Source organism: Trachemys scripta, chromosome 1, assembly GCF_013100865.1.
Source record: "Trachemys scripta elegans isolate TJP31775 chromosome 1, CAS_Tse_1.0, whole genome shotgun sequence".
NCBI lineage: Eukaryota > Metazoa > Chordata > Testudines > Emydidae > Trachemys > Trachemys scripta.
In genome coordinates, this window is record NC_048298.1 from 67,206,620 (window position 1) to 67,233,134 (window position 26,515).

The window sequence follows — 26,515 nt, forward strand, 5'->3', positions numbered from 1 at the left end:
CTGGGATACTAAGGGTACGTCTTCACTACCCGCCGTATCTGCAGGTAGCAATTGATTTATCCGGGATCGATATATCGGGTCTCGTTAAGATGCGATATATCGATCCCCAAACGCGCTCACTGTCGACTCCGGAACTCCACCAGAGCGAGCGGCAGTAGCGCAGTTGACGGGGGAGCCGCAGCTGTCGATCCCGTGCTTTCTGGACCCCAGGTAATTCGATCCAAGATTATTCTCGTAGCTGAAGTTGCGTATCTTGGATCGATTCCCCTCCCCCCCCCCAGTGTAGACCAGCCCTGAGCATGGATTTACTGTTGGAATCACCTCTCCTTGAAAGGGAGAGTGGCAACATCCAAATCACCAGCTTCTGAGTCATTGGCTAAGAGGGTAGCCACAGTACCAACCTTCCTTCCACAAAGTTATGGCATTCCCGACAGAAGAACCGCACCCTTGGAGGGAATATATTCCTCTCCTCATCCTCCTCTATGTACACAGGAACTTTTCCCCCTCCTAGGGGTAGCAGAATTCCATGTGAAGCAATTTCTTCATCTCCCTAATTTTTCCACAAGCCTCATTTAGCCTTGGGGGGGGGGGGGGGGGGGGGAGAAGAAGAAGAAGAAGGAGGGGAGGATTAAATTTCACACATTTGTCCTATCAGTGTAAAAGGACAGTGGCCTTACATGAACATGATTCATGAACATATGTAGGTTGTTTGTGGCCTTTGCAGGCAGAATTCTAAGTCAGGCTATATCTTCTCAGAGATTGTCTATATCCATTTCCAATTGCATAAGGATATGTTATGTGTTAGCCAAGTTCGATCTGCCTAACTACATTTAGCGCTCATTCCACTAAAGTCCAGGTCTCCTGCTCATTTGAATAACGACCCTATTTCTAAAACCTGTAGAGCAGCTACTTGGAGCTCAGTACACATATTTACAAGATACTTTCTTTGGTAGAGGCTTCCAGATCAGTTGCCTATTTTGGTAGAGCTGTCCTGAAGACCTTATTTAAGTAAGGCTTTTAGGAACCACCTCCAAGCAAACAGATAACTGTCTGTTAGTCATCAAGATTGAAATTAGTGTGAACAAACCCTACAATAACTACTCTTTGAGATGTGTTTCCGTATGGATTCCAGGACCCTGCCCTCCTTCCTTGCTACTGCAGAGTCCTACTCCTCTGGGAACCTGCATTGGCAAAAGAACTGAAGGAGGACTGGGCCCACTCAACCCTTTATACCAGGGGTCGGCAACGTTTGGCACGCGGCTCGCCAGGTCAGTTTATTTACCTGCTGACGCAGCAGGTTTGGCCGATTGCAGCCCCCCACTGGCCGCGGTTCGCCGTCCTGAGCCAATGGGGGTGGCGAGAAGCGGCACGGGATGTGCTGGCAGCGGCTTCCCGCTGCCTCCATTGGCCCAGGACAGCGAACCACGGCAAGTGGGGGCCGCGATCGGCCAAACCTGCCGCGTCAGCAGGTAAATAAACTGGCCCGGCCCGCCAGGGTGCTTACCCTGGCGAGCCGCATGCCAAACGTTGCCGACCCCTGCTTTATACCCACAAGTAGGAAAGCACAAGGGCAGCTGGAGCACAGGCCTGGCCCCAATGGATAGCATTGCCCAACAGAACCTAATCTTGGCTGCATGCACATTAAGAGTGGAATCCATGTGGACATCATCTCATAAAATCACTATTGTAGTAACTGTTCTTTTCAGAGATGCATTTATAAAAGTGGCATCACAACTGGCATCTTAAATTATAGCTGTTATTTTTACTCAGAGGCATACATACGATCTTTCTTGTATCTTGACTGCACTGTGAGCCAACAAACTATTGATATTTACTAGAATCCAGCTTCATCATTTGTTGTTGAAGAAATATCCCAGCAAAGAAGCTGTGATTTGTGTATTTTTCAGGCCTCCATTTGGAGCATATAGTTCTCATAAGAGCGTTTGCATCAATCTCATACATCAGCATTGTAGATAACCCAGACCACCCCTCTACTTCTTCCTCCGTGATGCACACTAAGTTTTAAGCAGGGAAAACTATAGCATTTAGCTTGGCAGTGTTTTTACATTCACCACATGTCTTAAACCTTAATTTCCCCTCCCCAAACTAGATGGACGATTGCAACAGATTTTAGTTACCCACACAATTTCCATGAGTACATACGGATGCTTGTATAGCTCCAAGAATGGAGCCATTAGTGAGCATTGTTTATTGAATGTTTTTTCTTTCCCTATTTCTTTTTGATGCCAACACCTCACTTCAGTGGCCATTTAGAAAAATCTAAGTAAAAAACTACCTTGTATGGTGTATATAATCAGGATTTTAATTATTTATTATGGTGACATTTAGAAGCCTCAGATCCATTGTATATAGTGCCTAGCACACGTAACAATAACACATCCCTGCCTCAAAGAGAAATACATTTTCTGGACCTAATTCTATAGCAGGGGTCGGCAACCCTTCAGAAGTGGTGTGCCGAGTCTTCATTTATTCACTCTAAATTTAAGGTTTCACGTGCCAGTAATACATTTTAATGTTTTTAGAAGGTCTCTTTCTATAAATCTTTAATATAACACTAAACTATTGTTGTATTGTAAAGTAAATAAGATTTTTAAAATGTTAAAATGTTTAAGAAGCTTCATTTAAAATTAAATTAAAATGCAGAGCCCCCCAGACCGGTGGCAGTGTGAGTGCCACTGAAAATCAGCTTGCGTGCTGCCTTTGGCACGTGTGCCATAGGTTGCCCACTCCTGTTCTACAGGTTAAACCTAAGCTTTAGGGCCATTCTGAACGGCACAAAGATTTACACATTGTATAGAGGCTCATAAATTGCCTGTTTTATTCCCAAGTATTCAACAGTGAATTATTAGAAATCATATAATGTTTATGTTATTTCTCCTGGTTTACAACGGCCTTCAACTTATTAAATCATAAGGCTGTCAAGAAGTTAAATTGATCTAATTAATTACAAATATTAAAATCTGAATCTGACGAAGTGGGTATTCACCCACAAAAGCTTATGCTCCAATAAGTCTGAGTTTATAAGGTGCCACAGGACTTTTTACAAATATTAAAATGGACCACTTGCCTTCAGAAATATAGGGACAAATCCTTGGCTGGCATAAATTAGCACTATTCCATACCAATTTAGACCAGACAAAGATTTGACTTTAGTGAACAGCTAAAATCTCAGCACAGATGAAGATTATTAGTTTTAAACAACCATCATCACCAATGCCTGTTTGGGGGAACACATTACCCAACAATCAACATTATTTGATTTCCTTATTGAGATTGTAACACTCAGCTTTTTCCACACTTCCCTGCATTCTGTTTTTACCAATTATTTGGAATAAAAAAAGACTAAGAACACCAGTTGGTTACAAGCAATACCTTTTGTTAGCCTAATAAAATGTGTGCTTTTGAGAACAGAGCATCATCTACACTATTAGGACAGGAGGAATGCCCCCAGTTACTTCTTCTCTATTAAATGAAACAAAGTGTGTCTTATCATTGTCTCTATTTTGTGATTCCTTTATCACGACTTCATTCTGTTGACTGCAAATACTTATGTTTATTTTATGCACCAGAACACTGGGTGAGTGTAGAAAGTTAAATAGTTTCACTTATCCCAAGTTGATTGTCACAAGACTCTTTTCAAGCTAGCCTCTGATGTGTAGCTCTGTAAACAACATAAGAACACAAAGCAATTCCAACTATTGACCACAGAGAAGTTTACAGAGAGGGAGGCAAAGGCCTAGTCTACACTATAGGGTTGCGTTGACATAAGCTGCCTTACATCACCTAGCTGTGGAAGTGTCTTCACTTAAATTTGACTCCAGATGACATAAGTGCCTTGCTACACCAATTTAGTAACATCACCTCCCCAAGCAGCCTAGAATCAGAGTCAATGTAATTAGGTCAACACAGCATCAGTGTAACACTGAGTTGCTTACATCAACTACTAGGTGCTTTCAGGAGCCGCCCCACACTGGCAATAAAATTGATACAAGCATTCCTGGTGGTGTTGAGGACCCACACCACCAACACAAGGAGCCAAGCCTGCACACACAGGAGCAATCTAATGTGGTGGCTGTATACCAACATAAATTAGATCGACATAATTTTGTTGGGTAGACATGGCCTAAACAGGTTGTGGCTTCACCCCCTTCCACAGACCCTCCTGACAGGGGATGGAGGGCAGAGAGACCAGGGTCACAAACTGCACCATCTCTCACACCCACAAGCTTACCCACCAAGCGGGGAGTTGGGGGGGGAGAAGGGGGCAATATAAGAGAAGTCGCAGCCTATTACCCTTTCTCCCACCACCCCTCCTCCAACTAGGGGAACAAGTGCGGGGGAGGGGGAACCAGACTGTTACCCAAAGCCGGCCCGCCGGGGCACCACTAGTCTTCCCCGCTGCCGGGACAGAAGGGAGGATTGGGCGGCGGCTCCTCTGTACCTGTGGGGGGCAGATCGTAGCGACCGGGGCCAGCCTTGCCCCCCCGCAAGGCTCTCCCTGCTCCTCCTCCGCCCCCGAACAGCCTGGGCACCGCCACGAAGAGGCAGAGCAGTAGCACGACAGAGACCATGCCCTGCTGCAGCGCAGAGACCGCCATGGCTTAGCCGAGCGCGCCCGAAACCCGGTGCGAAGCCCTGACCTGCTGCACCTTCAGGAGGAAGAAGGAGTCGGACCTGCCGAGGAGCTGCCAGGGAGCCCGGGATGAGAGGCGGCTCCAGCCGTGCTGCGGCTCCTCCTCCCCTGTCGGTATCGCCCCCTGCGGGCTCCAGCCTCTCCTCGGCTAGCAGCGGGATCGGTCCTGCAGTCTTAGACTGTCCCCAACCCCTGTCATGGGATAATAGAGACAGGGAGTCCCGCTCCCTCATTGCAAAACAGACAAAATATACACAGCCCCAAAACACCTCTGCACGGGGCCAACTAGTGCCTTACAGTCCTCCTAATACACCCACCACAGGAACACCACGTGGTGCAGTACGGTCCTGTTACACCCACCACTGAAACACCACTATAGGAGCCATTTAATGCCACAGCCAGGTCACACACAAACACCACAATACTCAGTGTTTCAGTGCAGTACAATTATAGTAAACACACATTCTTTAACTAAAAATAAAAATGAAGACATGATAAATACGCTTCATTCACAAAAACCAAGATTTAGTAACGTCAAATGCCTTTCCCCGTGAGTGTTTTAGATTGAGACAGATGAAGTCTTTAAGAAATAAAATAAGTAATTATTATTTATTGGACTATTGTAGCTGAATAGATGAGAAATTTCATTACGTAATGGGAAATATCATTTACAATTTCAAAATAATTCCACTCTCTCTACACACACACACTCGCTTACTTTTAATTCAGCAGGTATCTTTCTTATTACTCAACAGTGAAAAATGTAATTAGGCAAGAACTCGAACAGTTCAGGTAGTTAGAAAGAATGGGGATGGAAAACCTCTGCGCTATAACAAGTATATTGGGAATACCGGAATGGACTTGACACACTTCTGGAGGCTATGGAATGCTTCCAGACTGCACCTGTTTCAAACATTTTCCAAGAAAGATCTCCAGCGTCTAAGCCCTCTCTGATTTTAAAGCCACCAGCAAATTTAACTCCTCATCCTGACATCTGTTTGTCAGGAGCTTGTTTTTACCAATTTGCAGGAGGTACCTTTGCATTCCACGGGGGCGAAGTATATTCTCATTCATACGTCTACAGACTTGGTGGCAACCAGGGGCTGACAAATGCCCAGGGGAAGGGGCTCTTTGCTGCCGCAGAGATTGGCAAGGCTGCTTCGGGGCAGGTAATAACAGTTTTGAGGAGGGGATGGTTTTCAGGGAGAGGAGTAGAGTTAGTGGTGCTATTATGTGTGAGTTCCAGGAAAGGAGCGGGTGTCCGAGTGCTGTAGCTAGATGCCAATGGGAGGGAAGGGGGGCTCTGTTAGTGCTTCCAGTGACTCTTTTTGAGGGGGATACAGAAAACGCTGCTGGGGAGGAATCCTGATGCGGAGTAGAGTCTACACTTGGACGAGTGGCGGGGATGACTTAGAGGGGGACTGTCAGTGCATGGATGTTGTGAGGGGGCACAGCCAGTGCTGAGTGTTGGACGGGTCCCCGGAGGGGCTCAGTCCGAGCGGGGGGTCGGGCTCGCCTCGGGGCGGGAGATTCTCTCTGTGACCGTTGCAGCCACAGCGCGAGCGCGCCCGGGGAGCCGTTTGAGAAGTTGACTGGGGCCGCGCCAGGCGCCGGGTAGAGGCCGCCTGCGACTGCAGCCTCGCTCGGACCGGCGGCGCCATGCGGCTCTGGCTGCTGGCCGTGCTGGGGCTGGGAGTGCTGGCGGATGTGTGCCGCGCACGGCGCAGGCCGGTCCTGCCGATCATCACCAACAAGACGTTCATCGACGCGTGCGTCCGGGAGCACAACAAGCACCGCACCGCCGTCCGGCCCGCTGCCGCCAACATGCTCTACATGGTAGGGAGGGGCCGCTTGGAGGCGGGGGGGGGGGGACACGAAGGGAAGGAGCAGCTGGGCTGGACAAGAGGACTGGTTGGAGGGGGCGCTGTCCCACGGGGGACGATGGGGGCGAGGCTCATTGGAGGGATGAAAGATCAAGGCTGGAAGCAACCTAAGAGCCAGAAATGAAAAATAAAAAGATTAATGAATAATTGACTCTGAAATGGCTGGTGGTGCGAAAAGCACGTTATAAAGGGAATGATGAAGAATAATTGTTCCTATTTTACAGATTAGACAAAAAGGCCTCATCTACAATGTAAATCCAGCGGGCGGGGAGCCATTTACACTACCATTAAATTAGGGTTACCATATTTCAACAAGCAAAAAAGAGGACGGGAGGAGCCCCGCCCTAGCCCCGCCCCTGCCCCTCCCACTTCCCGCCCCCCCAGAACCCCCAACCCTCCCCCCGTTCCTTGTCCCCTGACTGCCCCCTCCTGGGACCCCTGCCCCTAACTGCCCCCCGGGACTCCACTCCCTATCTAAGCCTCCTTGCCTCTTGTCCCCTGACTGCCCCAACCCTTATCCACACCCCCACCCCCAGACAGACCCCTGGGACTCCCACGCCCCATCCAACCACTCCCCACCCCCTGACAGCCCCCCCCAGAACTCCCAACCCATCTAAACCCCTCTGCTCCCTGTCCCCTGACTGCTCCGATCCCTCTCCCCACTCCTGCCCCCTGACAGCCCCCCCAGAACTCCCAACCCATCTAAACCCCTCTGCTCCCTGTCCCCTGACTGCTCCGATCCCTCTCCCCACTCCTGCCCCCTGACAGCTCCCCCCCAGAACTCCCAGCCCCCTACCCCCCGCTCCTTGTCCCCTGACTGCCCCCTCCTGGGACCCCTGCTCCTAACTGCCCTCCAGAACCCCACCCCCTACCTAAGACTCCCTGTTCCTTGTCCCCTAACTGCCCCCTCCTAAGACCCCCCCCCAACTGCCCCCCAGGACCCTACCCCTACCTGTACCCTGACTGCCCAAAACTTTCTCCACTCCCCTCCAAAAGCCCCCCCCGTTTCTTGACTGCCCCCTCCAGAACCTCCCTGTCCCTTCTCCTGCCCCCCCTTACCCTGCTGCTCAGAACAGGGTGTTGGGCTCTGTGCCAGCCGGACACATGGCTGAGCTCCCCTGCACAACACAAAACCCGGTCCCTGGCCCTGCACAGGGCTGCCGGAGCGGGCTGCAGGAGGAGGAGCTGCTGGCCGGCTCAGAATGCAGGAGGAGGAAGCTGCTCCAGAGTCCAGCCCGGGACTTTCCTGCAGCCCTCCTAGCCGCTCGCTCTGCCGGGGGAGGGGTAAATCCCGGACATTGTGAGTGCTTTACAAATTCCCCCCGACGCTATTTTTAGCACACAAAAGGAGGACATGTCCGGGTAAATCCGGACGAATGGTAACCCTAATTAAATACAGATCAGCTGGTGCTGTGGACAGGACCAAAGCGTGTTTTAACCTTTCCAGCACATAAAGCTTCAGCCTTGAGCTTTGAAGAGTTGCTGCCCAGTTCAGGAACACTATTCAGCCCTCTCACTGCAAGAGTAAACCACGCCATAGCAGGGGCTACCCGGTTCTAACGGGGTTCCCCCCAGCCCGGGTGGATTTGCAGTGTACAGAGGACCTTTCTTGTTTAGAAGGGGACATTGAAAAGGGGCCAGGCCGTTGCAGTTCTCCTTACTAAAGTGGAAGCTACAGCTTCACCTCAGGGTCAGTCCTACACATTACATTCATCAGGGTTGAGTTTGAAGGAGTGATTAATTTATAGTTATATTGAATTATTTACATATCTTATTTAATGGCAGCCGAGGAAACTTGATAAGAGAGATCTTAAAACAGGGAAATTCAAGCTACCTCTGGGACTGGGAGGTGCCACAGGGCATCTCTTTCTCTCTCTCTCTCTCTCTCTCACACACGCGTCAAGCAGCTTGACTGGTGACAAATGTTTAGGGATCAAAGTGTGCATTGTTACTGTAGCCATGTTGGTCCCAGCATATGAGAGAGACAAGGTGGGTGAGATAATATATTTTATTGGACCAACTTCTGGTGAGAGAGACAAGCTTTCGAGGGGAGTTTACACAGAGCTTCTTCTTCAGGTCTGGGAAAGGTACTCCCAGCATCACAGCTAAGTACAAGGTAGAACAGATTATTTAGCATAAGTAGTTAACACAAATTTCAAGGGACTATTCAAAGTGAAGTGGCCATTTGAGTTTGGTCAAATGACAAAGGATGAATGTAAACAAACAACACAAGCATGTAGGGACAAAATTAGAAAGGCCAAAGCACAAAACAAGATTAAACTAGCTAGAAAACATTCTACAAATACATTCAATCAGAAGACAAAGGACAGGGTAGGACCTGTAGGGGGGAAAGACAATAACAAAAAATGTGGAAATGTCAGATTTAAGCAAAAAATTTAGTAGTGATTGGATGTCTAACATAATGAATGCCAGTGAAAACGAGGTAGCATCTCAGGCTAAAATAGGGAAAGAACAAGTTCAAGATTATTTAGACAAGTTAGATGTCTAGTCAGCAGGGCTTGATGAAATACATCCTAGAATACTGAAGGAGCTGACTGAGGAGGGAGGGATAGCTCAGTGGTTTGAGCATTGGCCTGTTAAACCGACGGTTGTGAGCTCAATCCTTGAGGGGCCACTTGGGGATTTAGGGCAAAAATCAGTACTTGGTCCTGCTAGTGAAGGCAGGGGGCTGGACTCGATGACCTTGCAAGGTCCCTGCCAGTTCTAGGAGATGGAATATCTCCATTAATTAAATTAAAGGAGATATAATGGCTCGGAATCTTTAAAAACTCATGGAAAATGGGCTAAGTTCCCTGTAAGCAGGGCCGTCCCTACCCATACGCAGCTGCATACATAAGGCACCAAATTTCCTGGTGCTCTACACAGTGGTGTGCTGCTCCAGCCCCTGCCCTGCCTTTTTCCCATTGCCACCACCCCAGCTCTGCCTCTTCCCATCCCTGCTGTGCCCTAGCCCCGCCCCCCTTCCCCAAAGCCCCCACCCTGCTCCTCCCCAGCCCCGCTGCCACTTCCCTGAGGACTGCAGCAGAGTTGGCCCTGCACTCCCCAGCGGTGGGAAGTGCAGTGACCTGGCCCCAGCTGTGCCGCTGGGGGGTGGTTCCCCCCTGCCCTCCAAGCGAGGCCTGTCCCTCCACCCCCCATGGAGGCCTGGGGCTAGCCCTCCCCCAACGGAGGCCTTCCCCCCCATGGGGGGGTGTGCTGCGTAGGGCCCCAGAATAGCTAGGGACGGCCCTGCCTGTAAGCTGTGCGGCCACGCAGCAGCCTATTTAGCACCACGCAGGTCCCACCCTGGGACCTGCTGCGGTCGGGGGAGGGGTGCCTCTCCCCCAGCCCAACATAGGCCAGCCCCCAACCTGCCACAGTGCCCCCCGGCCTCAACTATGCTGCGGCTTGGACCTTCCACGACTGGGATGTCCCAACCCCAGCCTGGAGCCAGCCGCAGCCGGCGCAGCACGACCCGAACCTGGGCCCGGCCTGTACCTGTTGTGGGGCACCCCTCCCTGAATCCAGCCCCATCCGGACCTGCGGAGGCCTGGGGGAGGGATGGCTATCCTGCAACCTCAGCCCTGGAGCTGCTGTGGTGGGGAGAGGTGCCTCTCCCCCCCCAGCCCAGGTGCTGCTGTGGGGAGAGAGAGCTGGGGAGAGACCTCCCTCTCTGCTGTAGTCCCGGAGCATCTCCTGCACCCCTAACAACCTCATCCTCCGTCCTCCCCTACAACAGCCTGCAGCCCCAGCTGGAGCCCTCACACCCCTGTACTCCAACCCTCTGCCCCAGCCCTGACCCCCCTCCCACACTCCGAACCCCTTGGCCCCACCCCCACCACATGAATTTTGTTATGTGCATGGATATGAAGATGATGTGTCACACATCAACTCCATATTGGTGCACATAATTCATTCCGCACATGGTTGGGAAAAATTAGAGGGAACACTGAACACGGGAGAGATTCCAGAGGCCTGAAAAAGGGCAAATGGTCAATTTATAAAAAGGGGAATAAGGACAACCCAGGGAATTACAGACCAGTTAGTCAAACTAATCTAATAGCTTTCTTTTACAGGGTAACAATCCTTGTGGATGGCGGGGAAGTGGTAGATGTGGTATATCTTGACTTTAGTAAGGCTTTTGATGTGAGCTTCCATGACCTTCTCATAAACAAACTAGGGAAATACAACCTAGATGGAGTTACTATAAGGTGGGTGCATAATTGGTTGTAAAACTGTTCCGAGAGAGTAGTTATCAGTGATTCACAAGCTGGGAGTTCATATCAAGCGGGGTCTGATAGGGATTGGTTCTGGGTCTGGTTCTGTTCAATATCTTCAGAAATTATTTAGATAGTGGCATAAAGAGTACACTTTTTAAGTTTGCAGACAATACCAAGCTGGGAGGGGTTGCCAGTACTTTGGATGATAGGATTAAAACTCAAAATGATCTGGACAAACTGAAGAAATTATCTGAAGTAAATAGGATGAAATTCAATAGGATAAATGCAAATACTCCACTTAGGAAGGATCAATCAGTTGCACACATATAAAATGGGAAATGACTGCCTAGAAAGGAGTACTGCAGAAAGGGATTTGGGTTATAGTGTGTCACAAGCTAACTATGAGTCAACAGTGTAACATTGTTGCAAAAAAAATTTTTAAAAAGCAAACATCATTCTGGGATGTATTAGCAAGAGTATTGTAAGCAAGCCATGAGAAGTAATTCTTCCACTCTACTTCATGCTGATAAGGCCTCAGCTGGAGTATTGGATCCTGTTCTGGGTGCCACATTTCAGGAAAGATGTGGACAAAGTGTAGAAAGTCCAGAGGAGAGCAGCAAAAATTGATTAAAGGTCTAGAAAACATGACCCATGAGGACAGATTGAAAAAATTGGGTTTGTTTAGTCTGGAGAAAAGAAGACTGAGGTGGGACATAATAACAGTTTTCAAGTACATACAGTAAAAGTTATATGGCCCTTTACTAACTGGAAAGCTCTATAAACTAGCATTTCTAATCTTCATAGAAAGTCTGGTTTATAGTACGCTTGGTGTGGGGTCGGCAGGCTCCCTACCTGGCTCCATGTGGCTCCCCAGAATCAGCGACATGTCCCTGCTGCTCCTAGGCTAAGGAATGGCCACGAGGATTTCGGAGTACAGGAAGGGGTGCGGGGCTGTGGGTTGGGGCATGGGAGGGGTGTGGGGCGCCGACTCTGGGAGGGAATTTGGGTGCAGGAGGCAGCTCGGGGGAAGGGTTTGGGGCACAGGAGGGGGTGTGGGGTGCCGGATCCGGGGGGGACTCGCCTCGACCGACTCCCCGCAAGCAGCAACCTGTCCCTGCTGCTCCTAGGCAGAGGTGCAGCAGGCAGCTCTGCATGCTGTCTCTGCCTGCAGGCACCACCTCCGCAGCTTCCATTGTCCACGGTTCCTGGCCAATGGGAGCTGTAGAGCCAGAGCTCGGGGCGGGGTGGGGGCAGCATGCAGAGCCCCCTCCTGCACCCAACTTCCTCCCAGAGCCCACACCCCCTCCTGCACCCCAACCCCCAGCCCTGCACCCCCTTCCATACCCAAACTCCCTCCCTCTTGGTTAACCAGAATTTTTTACTTACCAGCACACCCCATTACCCCAACATGCCATATAAAAAGCTTTTACTGTAAAAGGCTGTTAGAAGGAGGAGGGCAAAAAATTGTTATCATTAACCTCTGGACAAGAAGCAATGGGCTTAAATTGCAGCAAGGGAGGTTTAAGTTGGACATTAAGAAAAACTTCCTAACAGGGTAGTTAAGCACTGGAACAAATTTCCTAGAGATGTTATGGAATCTCCGTCATTAGAGGTTTTTAAGAACAGATTAGACAACACCAGTCAGGAATGGTCTAGTTCAGGGGTCGGCAACGTTTGGCACGCGGCTCGCCAGGGTAAGCACCCTAGCGGGCCGGGCCAGTTTTATTTACCTGCTGACGCGGCAGGTTCGGTCGATCGCAGCCCCCACTGGCCGCGGTTCGTCGTCCTCCAGGGCAGATTGGCAGAGGCCCTGGAGGTTTTTCGCCTTCCTCCGCAGCTTGAGGCGGGGGTCACTAGCTGGAGGATTCTCTGCGACTTGAAGTCTTTAAATCACAGGATATGGGGACTTCAACATCTGAGTCAAGGGAAAGGGGGTGGGTCAGCTTTTGCAGCCTGCATTATGCGGGAGGTCAGACTAGATGATCATACTGGTCCCTTCTGACCTTAAAGTCTATGAGTCTCTGAGTCTCTCCCTTTAATGCATACCTGGCAGCACAGGAGAGAAACCTAGTGTTCAAGGAGATGTGCATTGGTGAGGGTGCAGCTAACAATATTCCACTTGTGAGAATTATCCCAACCAGAGTCAGTCACTTGTGGTGGAATCAGTTCTGAATGTGCCTTAATCAACATTTATCCCAGTAGACAGATACCAGGATATTCTGGACACAATTGCCCGGTATTTTCATGATTTCTGTTACAACTAATGGACTGCATTCATTTAAGCCAGTTTTCTTCACAGTAAGACTACACAAACAAGCCAGTCCTTATTTGTCAATAAACAAAGGATTAGAGTAGCCAATATAGTGGTGGGGGAGTGCAGTGAAGGGTTATGATCCCCAAACTGTGGGGCATGCCCCAAGGGGGGCATAGAGAAACATTCAGGGGGGGAGCAGTGAGGCCCAACCCTGCCCTGACCTCAGCTATGTGCCAGTCCCGCCTCAGCCCCGGCTGTGGCTCCGCTTCCAGCTGCTGCCCCCATTGCAGCTCCAGACCAACTCCCAGGCGTGGCCCCACTCCTGGCCCTGACCGTGGCCCCCAGATCCTGGGGGCAGGGTGTGGACTGGTAAGAGGGGGCACAAGCAAAAAAGTTAGGGGACCCCTGGCCTGGGGTGACCGTACATCCCGTTTTGGCCCCAGATGTTCCAACTTCTTTGGCAAAACCAGTAATCAGTTGGCAAAAGCAAATGGGACAAATGCCCAGTTTTGACAAAAAGAGGCTTGGGGGGCGGTGAGCAGTGGGGCTCGTGGGGGAGAAGTGTGGGGGCTTGGGCCAGCCCTGTGCGAGGGAGGAGGATGGCTTGGGTGGGTGGCTCAGGCCAGCTCCACATAGGGGCAGGGGAAAGAGGTTTGGGCTAGCGCCGTGCCGCATGGGGAAATGGGAGCCGCCTCAGGTCAGCTGTGTGCCACATGGCGGGGCCCCTCAGGCCAGCTCCACATCACGTGGGGAAAGGGGAGCCCCTCGGCCAGCTCTGCGCAGGGCTTGGGTGAGCGGCTCCACACAAGGGGCGAATATGCTTACCCTACCACAGGCTCCATCTTCCAGCCTGGCCACAGGGTGGGGTTTCAGGGGGAAGAAGAGGAACAGGGCAGTGGGGCATCAGTTAGAGAAGAGGAGCAGGGGCCTGGTTCTGGTGCTCCTGCAGGGCCCCCAAATTGGCCGGGGCCCCTGGGCACAGGGCCCGTTGGCCCATGTGATAATGTGCCACTGGCTGGAGGATTTTATGTGTATTTACCTGTTTCCATAGGCTCTGTTTCAGAAAATGTGTTTTTTAAGAAGTAATACATGCAGAACTGAAACTATGGTATTTATACAATTTGACATTTGCTTGATTGATATGTAAACACTAAAACTCCCAAATAAACTATTTGACAAAAAAAACAACCAAAAAAAAAAAAACAGTTATGTGTGTAAAGTAATGTAAACAATTTCAGTAACTTCTTACTTAAAGATAAAAATGCATTTTTAAAATTTTATGCAGTGATTATTAGGTGATCTTGAAAACTAAGGCCATGTCTACACTCATGCCGCAATTAGTATATTGCTTATGCATATGCATACTTGGCTCCTTCTGTCGGCCATGTGCATACTCACCAGGAGTGCTAGTATTGATGTAGTGTGTGGTGCATCATGGGTAGGTATCTCACTGTGCAACTTGCCACCACTGGGATACTCAGGATCTCTTTTAATGTCAACATCAGTTGCCCAGGCACACAGGTGAGTGTTGCCTGCTACCAAGTAACCCAGGGAGGAAAGGGGTGGGGGTTTACACACACTTACAGAAGGTTCCTTCCCCTGCATTGGGCCCACCCCTGCTCGCCTGATGGGACTGGCTGGACTGCAGGGGAGTCAAAAACAGATCCTGGCTCACTGCATCCGATTCCCCTGGTTGCCTGTCTTCCATACACCTCCTCCTCCCTGTTCACGGCAGGGACCTGTGACTCGGGCTCTTTGGAGGTATCAGTGCTGTTGGGGGGGCGGGGGGGGCGGGTCTCTGCCAAGTAGGGCATGCATCTCTTTGTAAAAGCAGGCAGGTTTGCATTCTGATTGTTGGCCTCCCTAGCCTTCTGGTATGCCTACCAAAGCTCCTTGGCTTTCATGCAGCATTGCTGGTCCCTGTTGTAGCCCCTGTCCTGAATCCCCAAGCAATATGCTCATAGATATTTACCATTCTATGGCTGGAGATCCAATACCTCCTGTCTGCGCATCTGGAGCATGTAGCTGGCATGGTCAGCTGGGCAGTTGAGTTCAACAGTGGAGAGCTGCTAGGTGTGCTCACCAAGCCAGGCAATCAGGAAAAGGAATTTCAAAAATTAACAGGGCTTTAAAGAGGGGGGAGGAGGGGGCTTCCAGTCTCTGTGACCTTTGGCAATGGAGTTCACAGTGGTGACCAGAGCAGTCAGCACTGTGCATTGTGGAACAGCTGCTGGAGGACACTAATGGTCGACTTAAGTAATGCAGTATCTACACTCACACTGCGTTGACCTAAATACATGGCTCTATATCACTTGGGGACGTGGCGTTATTAAGTCGGCATCAGTGGCGTAGCCAGCTTCTAAGACGAGGGGGAGCAAATATAAAAAAGGCTCCCCCCCTTGGCTCCTCCTCCGGCCATGCCCCCTTGGCTCCTCCTCCAGCCGCCCCGCTCCTCCCTCCCATGGCTCCTCCGGCCCTGCCGTGCCACCCCTGTGGTCCCCCCCCTCGCTCCTCCAGCCACAGCTGCCGGCCGCTATGCTGCTCCCTCCCGCTCCTCCGGCCATGCCCACCGCCCCCCCATGGCTGCTGGCCACGCTGCGGGCTGCCAGGCTGCGCCCCCCCTTGCTCCTCTGGCCACGGCTGCCGGGCCGCTCTGCAGGCCGCATGCCGCGTGCCCCCCGCTCCTCCAGCCGTGCCCGCCGCCCCCCCATGGCTGCCGGCCACACTACGGGCTGCCAGTCTGCGCCCCCCCCTCGCTCCTCCGGCCGCAGCTGCCGGGCCGTGCTGCGGGCCACATGCTGCGTCCACCCCCGCTCCTCCGGCCGCTTTCAGAAAGGCGATGGAAGCGGCTGCTTCCCCTGCACCCCACTAGCTACGCTACTGGTCGGCGTAATGGGGCTCTTATGTTGGTGGGAGCCAAATTTAAGTGTAGAGACATGCACAACTAGGTCAACATAAGCTGCCTTGTGTTGACCTAACTTTGTAGTGTAGACCAGACCTAAGTTTTCTACAGCAACACAAGATAAAAAAGGAAAATGTTGCAATGAGTCATAGAAGGTGATTCATTCTATAACATTACAACTGTCTTTTGTTCTACATCTGCAGAAGTGTTAACTGCCCACTTCACTTTGAATGGTCTCTTACAACAATCTGTTCCTCTTTGTATTTAGCTGACACAACTGGATATATCTACTTAGCAACTGACACTTGTGGCTGGCCCATGCCAGCCAGCTCAGGCTCACAGGTAGGGTGACCAGACGTACCGATTTTATTGGGACTGTCTCGATATTTCCTTGTTTGTCCCGCATCCCGAACGATGTGCGGTCGGGACACTGGACAAACAAGCAAATACTCAGGAGCCCGGAAGTGCTCGCACCCCCCCGCCCCCCGCCGCCCCGACTCCGCCCCCTCCTCCCCCCATTGGCTCCCTCCCCGAATCCCCGCCTCTTCCCCAAACTCGCCCTTCCTCCTCCCTCTGCAAGCTCTGGAGGGAGGCCCTGGAAACGCAGAGGAAGCGCAGGGCCAGGGTGAGTGAGAGTCCGGCCTGGCCCCGAGCAGGCAGGACTCAGTCGGGCGGTAGGGAGAGTAGGGGGGTGGCCCACGGGGCCAGGTGGTGGCTGTTCTGCCCCCCGGGCAGCAGGACTCGGGAGCAGCCGCTGCTGCAGCTCCCACTGCCGCGGGGGGAGGAAGCAGCCGATGGCCAAGCTCGGCGGCTGCAGCTCTGGTGCCCCCAAGCCCGGGCCTGCTGCGGGGACCCAGCAGCGCGCTCGCTGCGCCCAGCCCCTGGCCAGTCGCGTCTGGGCTGCTGCCCAGCTGGTGCTATCCCGCGGCGGCCCTGGAGTGGGGGCAGCAGGCCCCAGCCCCCCGTCCCGCTCGGGTCCCGCAGGGGAACGAACGGGGCTGGGCTGCCGATGAGTAAGTCAGTTTACATTTCTATACAGCTATCCTCAAGTTTAAAGACAGGATTTTGGAGTGCTTGACTGGATGACAGAAGGGGAACAAAATATTTGAATTGTATAGTTTTACAGAATTTACAGACAATTTTAGTCAAATTCAATATATAGCTATTCATTTTCTACTTTAATTTGTCTGATGGATACAAGTGCCTTAACTCTATGCATAGCTTCTTCAACTTTACTGTTTTGCAGACTTGGGATGCAGCTTTAGCACGGACTGCCAGGGCATGGGCAAAAAAATGCCTTTTTAAACATAGTCCATATTTAACAGAAAAATTTATGTCCCATCCTCATTATGGGCATGTTGGAGAAAATATCTGGACTGGACATTACGGGTTATTTGGTGTCACTGAAGCCATCAAATTATGGACCGATGAAGTCCAGCACTACAATCTTCAGACTAACAAGTGTACTAAAACATGTGGTCATTATACTCAGGTAACAATTTTAATTGCGAAAACAGTTTACACAGCTCAAAGCATAATCCTAAAAATAAGAATTGGTGGAGACAATAAATAATTACCAGTTAGTGGAAAATAGCTGTTATAATGAGTGAGCCATACCCCACTTTCTTTCAGTGTTCCATTTAGATACTTGTACAGCCCCCATCATCATACTGTCTGCTAACTCTTAAGATACAGTTTGAAAACCATCACCCTGGGTTACACAGCAACTGTGAAAAACTTCCTAGCTCATACTGCAATTATGTTAACTTTTGTAAACAGAAATCTTCTCTAACTTGGCGTTCAGTCTAGCCAAAGCACCTCGCTCCTCTTTTCTAAGTTTTTCAATCTTATAAAAAATAAAGAAAATTCTGTAGGGATAAATGGGGAGTGTGACAGGGCACAGCTCACCATGCTGATGACTCCTGCTGTCCATCTTGGGGATTAGCTCCGTAGGTCGGTATGCCCACTACCGGTGGTGCCATGCCCACCATCACTTCTGCTCCCAGACCCACGTCACTCCAAGGACCGCGGCATCTTCTTCATGACACAGCCCTCTGGGTGTATTATGCTCTATGCTCCCCCCTTTCAGGGGCCAGTACTGCAATCCAACTGTCCCAGCACTTCCCCAGTTGCAACGGGGGAGGGTATGGGGACCTGGACCCACCCATTACTCAGTGTCCCGGCACAGGGACCCTTTAGATGGCAGCCACGTGCTGCATCCCCTCCAACTCATCAGTACCTTTCCCTGGACCACTTTCCTGTGGCCCCAGCACCCTCTTTGCCCTTGCCTCAGGGCCTCAGCCTGCAAAGCCCAGCTGCCAGCCAGAAGCTCTCTCTAGCTCTCCTGGTCCCTGCTAGCAGCACTGCTTTGTCTAGGGTGCTAGCTTTTTTTCTGCCTGACTAGGAGCCTGATTTTCCCTCCTTGAGCTCCAGGGAGCTACTGAATCCGCTCTGCCCCGCAGTCTTCTTATATGTGCCTGCCAGGCCCTGATTGGCTGCTCCTTGCAGCCCCTCTCCTATTGGCTGCTTTTCTCTCAGCCTCCCTAGGGCTCTATTAACCCCTTACAGGCCCTTGTGAGGCAAACGCCCCATCACAGGGGGGAAGAAAAGAGATAACTTGTTATTTGACAGAAATATAACTCTGTTTTATTTGTATCGAAAAGGTAAATAAGCTTTATTAAAATCTTAAATGATTGTGAATCCACATGAACTTTGAAACAGAATTGTTTTCCAGTATTGCAAATGTAGTCACATTTTACCTCTCTGAAGCAGTAGTTAATTTTGTTAGGCTCAAATTGTTAGCTAACAGCCAATAGAAGAGGATATTTAAAAAAAGACTTCATCCTTTATTTTAATTATGAAACACCAGATTGTGAGTTATGCTTATATGTTGATCATGCAGTGAAACCTATTAACAGCCACCAGAGTGACTGACAGTTCATCAAGTGACTTCTTCACTTATGGGACCAAGGCAGCTCTATTGTGAGCTTCCAGAATCTTTTACAGAGAAGTGTCAGTGGGGGCCACTTCCCTTCCCTCATATAGAGTTCTGAGGCTATAAAAGGGGGAGTTAGTCCCAACTGCCTGTTTCTTCTAATTGCCAAGGGTGCCAGATCATCTAATTGCCAGATCACACTCAATATCCTCAGTGTTTACTTTGGTTCCATTGTCTTTTTAAGATCCTGCAACAGGTTAATCCATTCACTTTTGAACTTCAGGTGTCCTGCTCTCTGAAGATTAATCTGGTGATTCACGTATCACTTTTGAAACCCTACACAGAAACCCTTTCCCTCACAGGACCCAGCTGCCTCATCCATCAGTACAGGTACAGGGCCACAAGAATTATTTATTTAATGAGATCCTGGACTCTAAATGTAAACATGTCAGACTCTGGTATCTTGTTGACTGGGAGGGGTGCGGTCCTGAGGAGCACACTTCAGAGTCTGTAGAAAATGTACATACTACCACACCTGTGTGGGTGTTCCACAGGAATCATCCTGAAAAGCCTGGTTTCACATCACACTGAGAGTGTCACTTGTGGAGGTGGTGATGTCATCAGAGACCACAGGACTCTTAGGACTTGTACGTTCCAGCCTGCCATCCAGTGACCTACTAACAGTTTCCAGAATTGAAGCTGAACCCCAACAGAGATTTACAGTCCTGGAATCTAATTGGCAGAACGCTGAGGGACCTGATTGGTTCACAGCTTCTATATAAATCCAGCTCAGGAACAGGAATTTGTCCTTGCAACTAGAATCTCCCTGCTTAGGACTGCTTCCACTGCAATACCTGTTCTTGCTACTTGCCACTGATCTCCTGGTAACCTGACCCTGCCTGCCTCCTGACACCTGGCTCTCAGTTTTGCCCTTTGGCTTGCCTTGAACTCTGTCCTTCTGGTATCTGACCTGGCCTGACTCCCAACTCCTGCTCTGACCACTAGATCAGACCGCCCACGCTCTGGTCATTACAAGAGGCCTTGGTTCCCTTGACTGTATGTGCCACAAATGGTACTGAAATCTATGAACCTGAGTGGGTTGACAGAGTTTGGTGCTTATGTTCAAGCTTTGCAAAGAGCTGCTCAGTATCATGGCTCCATATCTGGATGGACTTGAAGGTCTGTGTTGGGGTTTCTCAGTGATCTGACTTTCATCCTAACTCTCCTGGGTCAGACCACAACTTGAGTTTTATCCTAGAACAGCAGGGGGAAAAGGGATCAGGTCCCCCGTATCCCAGTTAAATCTTACTCACAATCCTGGTCTTTCCCCCGTAGTTCACTCTGTCTCCGCTGCTACAGCATCTGTCTTCTTGCAGCCAGTCTCTCATCCACTCTCCCCATGCACTTGACTGCCAGAGCTTCCTTTTAAGCAGGTCCTCCACAGGAAGCATACCTGGCAGCTGCTGGGGGCAGGGCCTTCTTAGTCCAATACTGCTCCACCACTTCTTTTAACCTTAGTGTGGGGGCTGTAAGCCTCATCACAAGGACACAGAGCTTTCTCAGAAGCTGGTCAAGGACTCAAGGTGCATTTCTTTAACCTTACCTATATATATCAATCCGTGTGTACATATTTATTTAAAAGAAAAAAAAAACACACTTACCAAAACACTCCACTCCACAATACTGGAGTTTAGTGACTGATTTAGTGATAGTCTTTGTCTTGGATCAGCGGAGATTGAAGTCGAAGAGCTTGCCGTCCATTCTGTATTAGATGTGAAGTACAGAAGGGAGCTTGTCAGCGATGAGAAGGAGGATGACAGCAAGGAAGAAAGAGGGGTTGGAGTGATGACATAGTCTTGTTTTACTCCTGTCTTGACTAGGAAGGGGTCCGTTTTGTATCCATTGTTGACGACCATCACAGACATGTTGTCATGGAGGAGTTGGAGAATGGCAACAAATTTTGGTGGGCATCCAGATTTAAGGAGAATTCTCTACATAGCCTCATGATTGATGGAGTCAAATGCTTTCTTGAAGTCGATGAAAACCATGTACAGAGGTTGATGTTGCTCACTGCACTTTTCCTGAAGTTGGCAGGCAGTGAAGATCATGTCAGTGGTACCTCAGTGTGGTCTGAATCCACATTATGATATTGGGAGGATTTCCTCTGCTAGGGGGGCAGCTGGTTGAAAAGAATTCTGGCAAAAATCTTTCCGGAAATGAACAACGGGGCTATTCCTGGATAGTTTGCACAATCTGATTTATCTCCTTTCTTGAAGATGGTCATTATCATAACATTCCTAAAATCAGCTGGGATTTGTTCTGAATTTCAAATCTTGAGGATTAAGATGTAAAGCTGGTGAGCCATTTTTCTGCTCCTTCTTCCATCAGGTCCAGATGCCTTATTGTTCTTCATCTGTTTGATAGCTTTTTTTTTACCTCAACAAATATTGGTGGGGTTCTGAGGTCATCCTTGATAGGATATTAAGGGATTAAGTCAATAATGCTTTTGTCAGCATTGGAGACATGATTCAGGAGGTCTTCGAAGTATTCCTTCCATCATGCACTGATTGATTCATTGTCCTAAGGAGGTTGGCTCCATCCCTGGATCTGAGAGGGGGTTAGGGTCTGTAGAGGGCTTTGATGGCATTGAAGAATCCGCTCATATCATGGGTGTTGGTGAGTTGATGGATCTCCTTCACATTGTTCTACCACCACCTGTTCTTCACTTCCTTTAAACCTCAGCTTTCAGTTGATGGTGGACGTATTGCTTCTGGTTGGAATTGATGTAATTCTGCCAAGCACAGAAGGCCTTGTACTTATATTTGATCAGGTCTTGGATTTCCTAATTGTTCTTGTCAAACTGGTCTTTGTGCTTCCTGTTTGAGAAGTCCAGTGTTCCCTCATACACAACATGGACAGCCAATCTGAGCACTTTCCAGTGATCTTTGGGGTTCTCCATCTCGGTTTTGATATTCATCAGTTTCTTGGTGAGGCACTGCTGGAAAAAGGTCATGTATAGTTGGGTCCTTAGGACTCTTGACATTGATCTTCTGTCTGGCTGATTTCTTCCACATTTTTTGTTTCGATGCGAGTTTGATGGAAATAATGGAGCGGATAAAGTGATGATCTGTACAACAATTGTTGGCACAAGTCAGCACTTTCTTGATGTAAAGTCATCACAGTTACAAGTACAGACAATGCCATAGTCAATCAGATGCCAATGCTTAGATCGCGGGTGTTCCCACAATATCTTGTACTTGTTATTTTGGCAGAATATGGTGTTTGTGAAAATTAGGTCATGTTCTGTGCATATGGTCAGGAGAAGAATTCTGTTGCAATTGGTCTTGCCCACTCCTTTATTTCCAATTGTGCCATTCCAGAGGTCTGAGTCACATCCAACTTTTGTGTTAAAATCACCAAAGAGTATGAACTTGTCCTCTTTGCAGATGGTGGAGAGAATTTGGTCAAGGTTGGTGTAGAATTCTTTTTTGGTTTCATCGTTAGCATCAAGGTTGGATTGTATGCACTGTTGAGTGTTGCATGCTGGTTCTTGGCAAGTTTAAGGTGGATAGTCATGAGTCATTCATTGATGCTAACAGTCATTGAACTCCAATATGCGGACGACTGTGCCCTATGTGCTCAGTAAGAAGAAGATCTTCAAAAAAATATTTGACATTTCCTTGGAAGCCTACAACCAACTTGGCGTCACACTCGACACCAAGAAAATGTAAGTACTCCGCCAACAGGCTCCGAATCACAAGGATCCTGCTCCCATAATTCAGATTAATAAGGAGACCCTGGAGAACATGGAACCCTTTTACCTCGGCAGCTATCTGTCACAGAAAGCTGACATTGACGAGAAAATTTGACACTGCCTTCAATGCGCCAATGCAGTTTTCGGACTCTTGAGAAAATGAGTCTTTGAAAATTGTGACCTCAAGAATCAAACCAAGCTTCTCATATACCAGGCCATTGTTATCCATGCTCTTTTGTACATGATCAAGGTTTTGGCACCGTACAGTAGACACTTCAAGGTTCTTGGACAATACCATCAACAATGCATCTGCAAGATCTTCTGAATCAAGTGGGATGACCAATGCACCAACATCAGTGTTTTGTTCCAAGCCAAAACCTCCAGCATTGAAGCTGTGATCATCTTCCACCAACTCTGTAGAGATGGTGACATTCTTTGAATGCCAGAGAATCTACTCCCTAAGCAGATTCTCACAATGGAGCCATGGCCAACAGATGAGGGGTGGGCAAAAAAAGCACTTCAAAGACACCCTCAAAGTTAACATGAACAAGTTCAATATTGACATAAACTCATGGGAAACCCAAGCCCTCAACCGACCAAAATGGAAAAGGACCTTTTGGCAAGGATCCCAGTATTTTGAGATCCAACTGAGATAACAGGAAATGGAGAAATGGGAAAGGAGGAAAGAATGCACCACAGCCTAACTCAACAATCCAGATCTACCTCTTCCATTGGGAAATGTCTGCCCCATCTATGGATCCCGCATTGGTCTCATTAGCCATCTGAAGATCCACCAGTAATAAGTAGCTATCGTTTTATGGAAAACAATCATCCTTGAACTCCGAGGGATTGACCACTCCACAAACCATTTCCCCCCGAAGAGAGAAAATGTAGTACATGTGACAGATGTTAGCCATGTTGCTTGATGCATTACTGGAAGATGTTCAAACACTACAGTGATAAGGTTGATACAAGAAAATATATAGAATAGAACAGAATACCTAATATCTGGTACTGGCTACTACCATCAGTGCTGTTTCGTGTGTTGCTGAGCCCTGCCTTGGTGCTACAGACTCCTAAGAACTTTCATCCTGGATCTTCACTGAGCCCTTCTTTGAATGTGAGGAGTAAACAAGCTTCACATTTGATAGGGTCTCTGTACCCCAGCTTAGAATCCCCTGATCTTGGAGGTGGCAGATATTCTGTTTCTGGACCGTGAGAAGTGATGAATATTTTTACACTCACTTGAACTTAGGTAAAGACATTGGCCAATGGGAAAAAACAACAGGCTGGAACTTTTGGATTCACACTTAGGGGTACAGACAAGTTGCCTAGGCTTATTGGTCTGTATGGTATATTCCTTGCCCCCGCACACCCCTCTGCAGGTGAGAATTGCCTGCTATAAAGCAGAGTTGGCTATATGACTTCCTCATCTCGGGATGCATTACCCTGTCATGTCATCTCTCAGGGAGCTGATTCAAGACAATGTCACTTTTCTGTGGATGACAGAGATAGACTTCTTGATTATTTCCAATCAGAAATATTTCTTCTGCCTATGGTGTCTGCCCATCAATCACATTGAGCTAAAAGCAGCACATGTGATGAGACACCCTCAAAAAACATCTATTTTTATCTTAATCTGTCTGTTCCAGGGAATGTACTCTGGTTTGCGTAGTAGGAGACCTCTATCAATAAAGCTGTATCCTACACTTTGGCCTTTCTACGGCACCAAGAGTTTTCACCAATTGCCAGACTGACATAACTATTTTTTCTCAGCTGTCAGGACATCCAAATCTATATCCAGACTTTGGCCCTCAAGAAAGTGTGCAGGTTCTTCTAGTCCTTGGAACTTCACACACGCAAATAATACTTTACTTTGATCCAAAAGCAAAAGGTAGATAGTCCTCCATATGCCATATTCTATATGGAAAATGTGGTCTTATTTGCATCGTCACCCTAATTGCTGTCTAAAAAGGTGTCTGATTTCAGTTGCTTTCAAGTTACTAGCCTCTCTATTTCATCAAGATACATTAACATCCAGGGTGGTAGGCACCATAACTTGAATGTCCAAAGATCCTTAAGTTATCCATCTGGGACCAACCTGGGGGACTGGATAGAGCCACTTCTCCCTTTCCCTTCCTTTCTCCCCCTTCCCTCCTCTCCACTACTCTGCACAGACCTGATTGGCTGGAGGAAATGCCATTCCAAAACAAGGCCACAGAATTAACTACAGACCACCTGGGAGGGTTTGAGCCAGTGAGGAGATGGCTGGGGAGAAGCAGGACAGGGAACAAGCCTGGGAAGATTTAGAAAGAAAGAAGGAAAGAACATAAGCAGCAACTCTGAGCTGAGGCAGAGACGGAGACACCACCAGAATGCAGGAGTGCAGAGCCTGAACTAGGAGCTGCTTGGAGTACAGCCAGCTGCTGCACTGGGGCTTGCAAAATAGGACTCTTACAGCTTGAAGCCAACAGGACTGTTGAGACCACGCAGCAAGACCCACCCTCACAATGCATGCCAGCATCAAAGTGCACGAACAGGTTGGGGGAGAGGGGAGATTTTTATTGGTGCAGAGAAGACAGTCAGTATGTGTCTGTATGTGTCTAGCTGGCAAGATGTGTGTCAGTGTGCTGTATACTGTATCAGGACAAAGGAGTCTGTGTAGCCCCTACTACAGTTACTGACCTGGGCCTGTTCTTGGCTTTGCCTGGATTAAGTAAAAGGGCTGTCCTATTGTTAAATGTGGTACTTGTTCCAGTGGTTAACTCTGACCCGCTCAGAGGGAGGGTTGGTGTTTGTGCAGAGATGTGTGGTTGGGACCTGGGACCCCTCATCCAATCCTGGCATTCCCCTACACAACAAACCTAGCCACAAATTCCCTACACTATTAGGGGGATGAAATCAGGGATCAGTCCATCACAGCTCAAAGACTGGCCAGGTGACTCAGACTATGAATCACAATTCTTATGACTTAGCATATGTTCAACTACTTGGAGATAGCAAAGTATACTCAACTAGATTCCAAGAAGGTTCCATAGCATTCCTTCACATTGTCGTCATCATAAAAATGTACAAGGATGTTAAGCAAAATTCTATACATGCATCAGGTAGCTCTTTTTGGCAGCTGAGGCTTCATTTAGGAGAGCGAGAGATGCTGTCACTTCTATTATACTCTTGACCTGGGATCCAGAGCTGATGCTTGTTTTGGCAGTTTTGCTGTCTTTGTCACCTAGAACTTCTCAACTTGCATTCCCAGTGGTTATACTACTCGCTAAACTCCCGTAAGTGGGAATGTGCAAAGGTCATTTGAAGAAGAAATGGTTATTTACCAGTAACGAGTTTTTGAAGATCAGCTTGTGTACATTTACACATCTTATCCACTTTCCTGGAGTCTTGGATTAAGAATTCCTAAAATTAGTGGAAGGAATTGAGGAGTAGTTGGGACCACTTCCCCCTTTTTACCGTGGGAACTCTACATAAGGGGAGGGGGAAACAGAGAGTGAGTGACCAACTGACACTGCTGCGTAAAAGATTCTGGAAACTTCTGGTACACATTCCTTGATCCGACAAGTGCAAATGTGCAGAAGCTCATCCTGAAGAAATCCAGTAACTGGTAAGTAATTTTTATTTTTCTGGGTACCGTAACAGGTGGCTGTACAAAGCAAATAAATCGAAGAACTCTCATGAGAACTGAGATTCTCCTGCCTATTAGAATAGTTCACAGTGAGCACAGTTTAAGCTTTATTTCGTAAAAGAAAAAAATCTTATTTCTTCTAGGTTGTTTGGGATAATTCTCATAAGGTGGGCTGTGCTGTTGTTTTTTGTCGTATAGCTGCAGGAATAAGAGATGCGGCACATTTTGTATGCAACTATGTACCAAGGTAAGCTATTTTAAAAACATTTTAAAATGAAG

At 48.7% G+C, this 26,515-nt stretch overlaps 2 protein-coding genes across 6 annotated transcripts in view; one reads left to right on the plus strand and one right to left on the minus strand.

Moving 5' to 3' along the window:
* Positions 1 to 4,723, minus strand: part of CAPS2 (calcyphosine 2) — a 96,962-nt gene extending 92,239 nt beyond the window's left edge. For 3 of the 5 annotated variants that reach the window (XM_034771676.1, XM_034771670.1, XM_034771700.1), the window contains exon 1: positions 4,463 to 4,722. In XM_034771676.1, coding sequence (XP_034627567.1) covers positions 4,463 to 4,619 — 157 coding nt within the window. In that variant the 5' untranslated portion in view covers positions 4,620 to 4,722. Of the gene's footprint in view, positions 1 to 4,462 lie in introns of all 5 variants that reach the window. The other 2 variants (XR_004645863.1, XM_034771686.1) reach the window with 2 other exon arrangements.
* A 1,515-nt stretch (positions 4,724 to 6,238) lies between these two features.
* Positions 6,239 to 26,515, plus strand: part of LOC117877986 (glioma pathogenesis-related protein 1-like) — a 50,048-nt gene continuing 29,771 nt past the window's right edge. Inside the window, exons 1-3 of the mRNA XM_034771745.1 lie at positions 6,239 to 6,490; positions 17,160 to 17,405; positions 26,380 to 26,483. Of these exons, the coding sequence (XP_034627636.1) occupies positions 6,314 to 6,490; positions 17,160 to 17,405; positions 26,380 to 26,483 (527 nt within the window). The 5' untranslated portion in view covers positions 6,239 to 6,313. The remainder of the gene's footprint in view (positions 6,491 to 17,159; positions 17,406 to 26,379; positions 26,484 to 26,515) is intronic.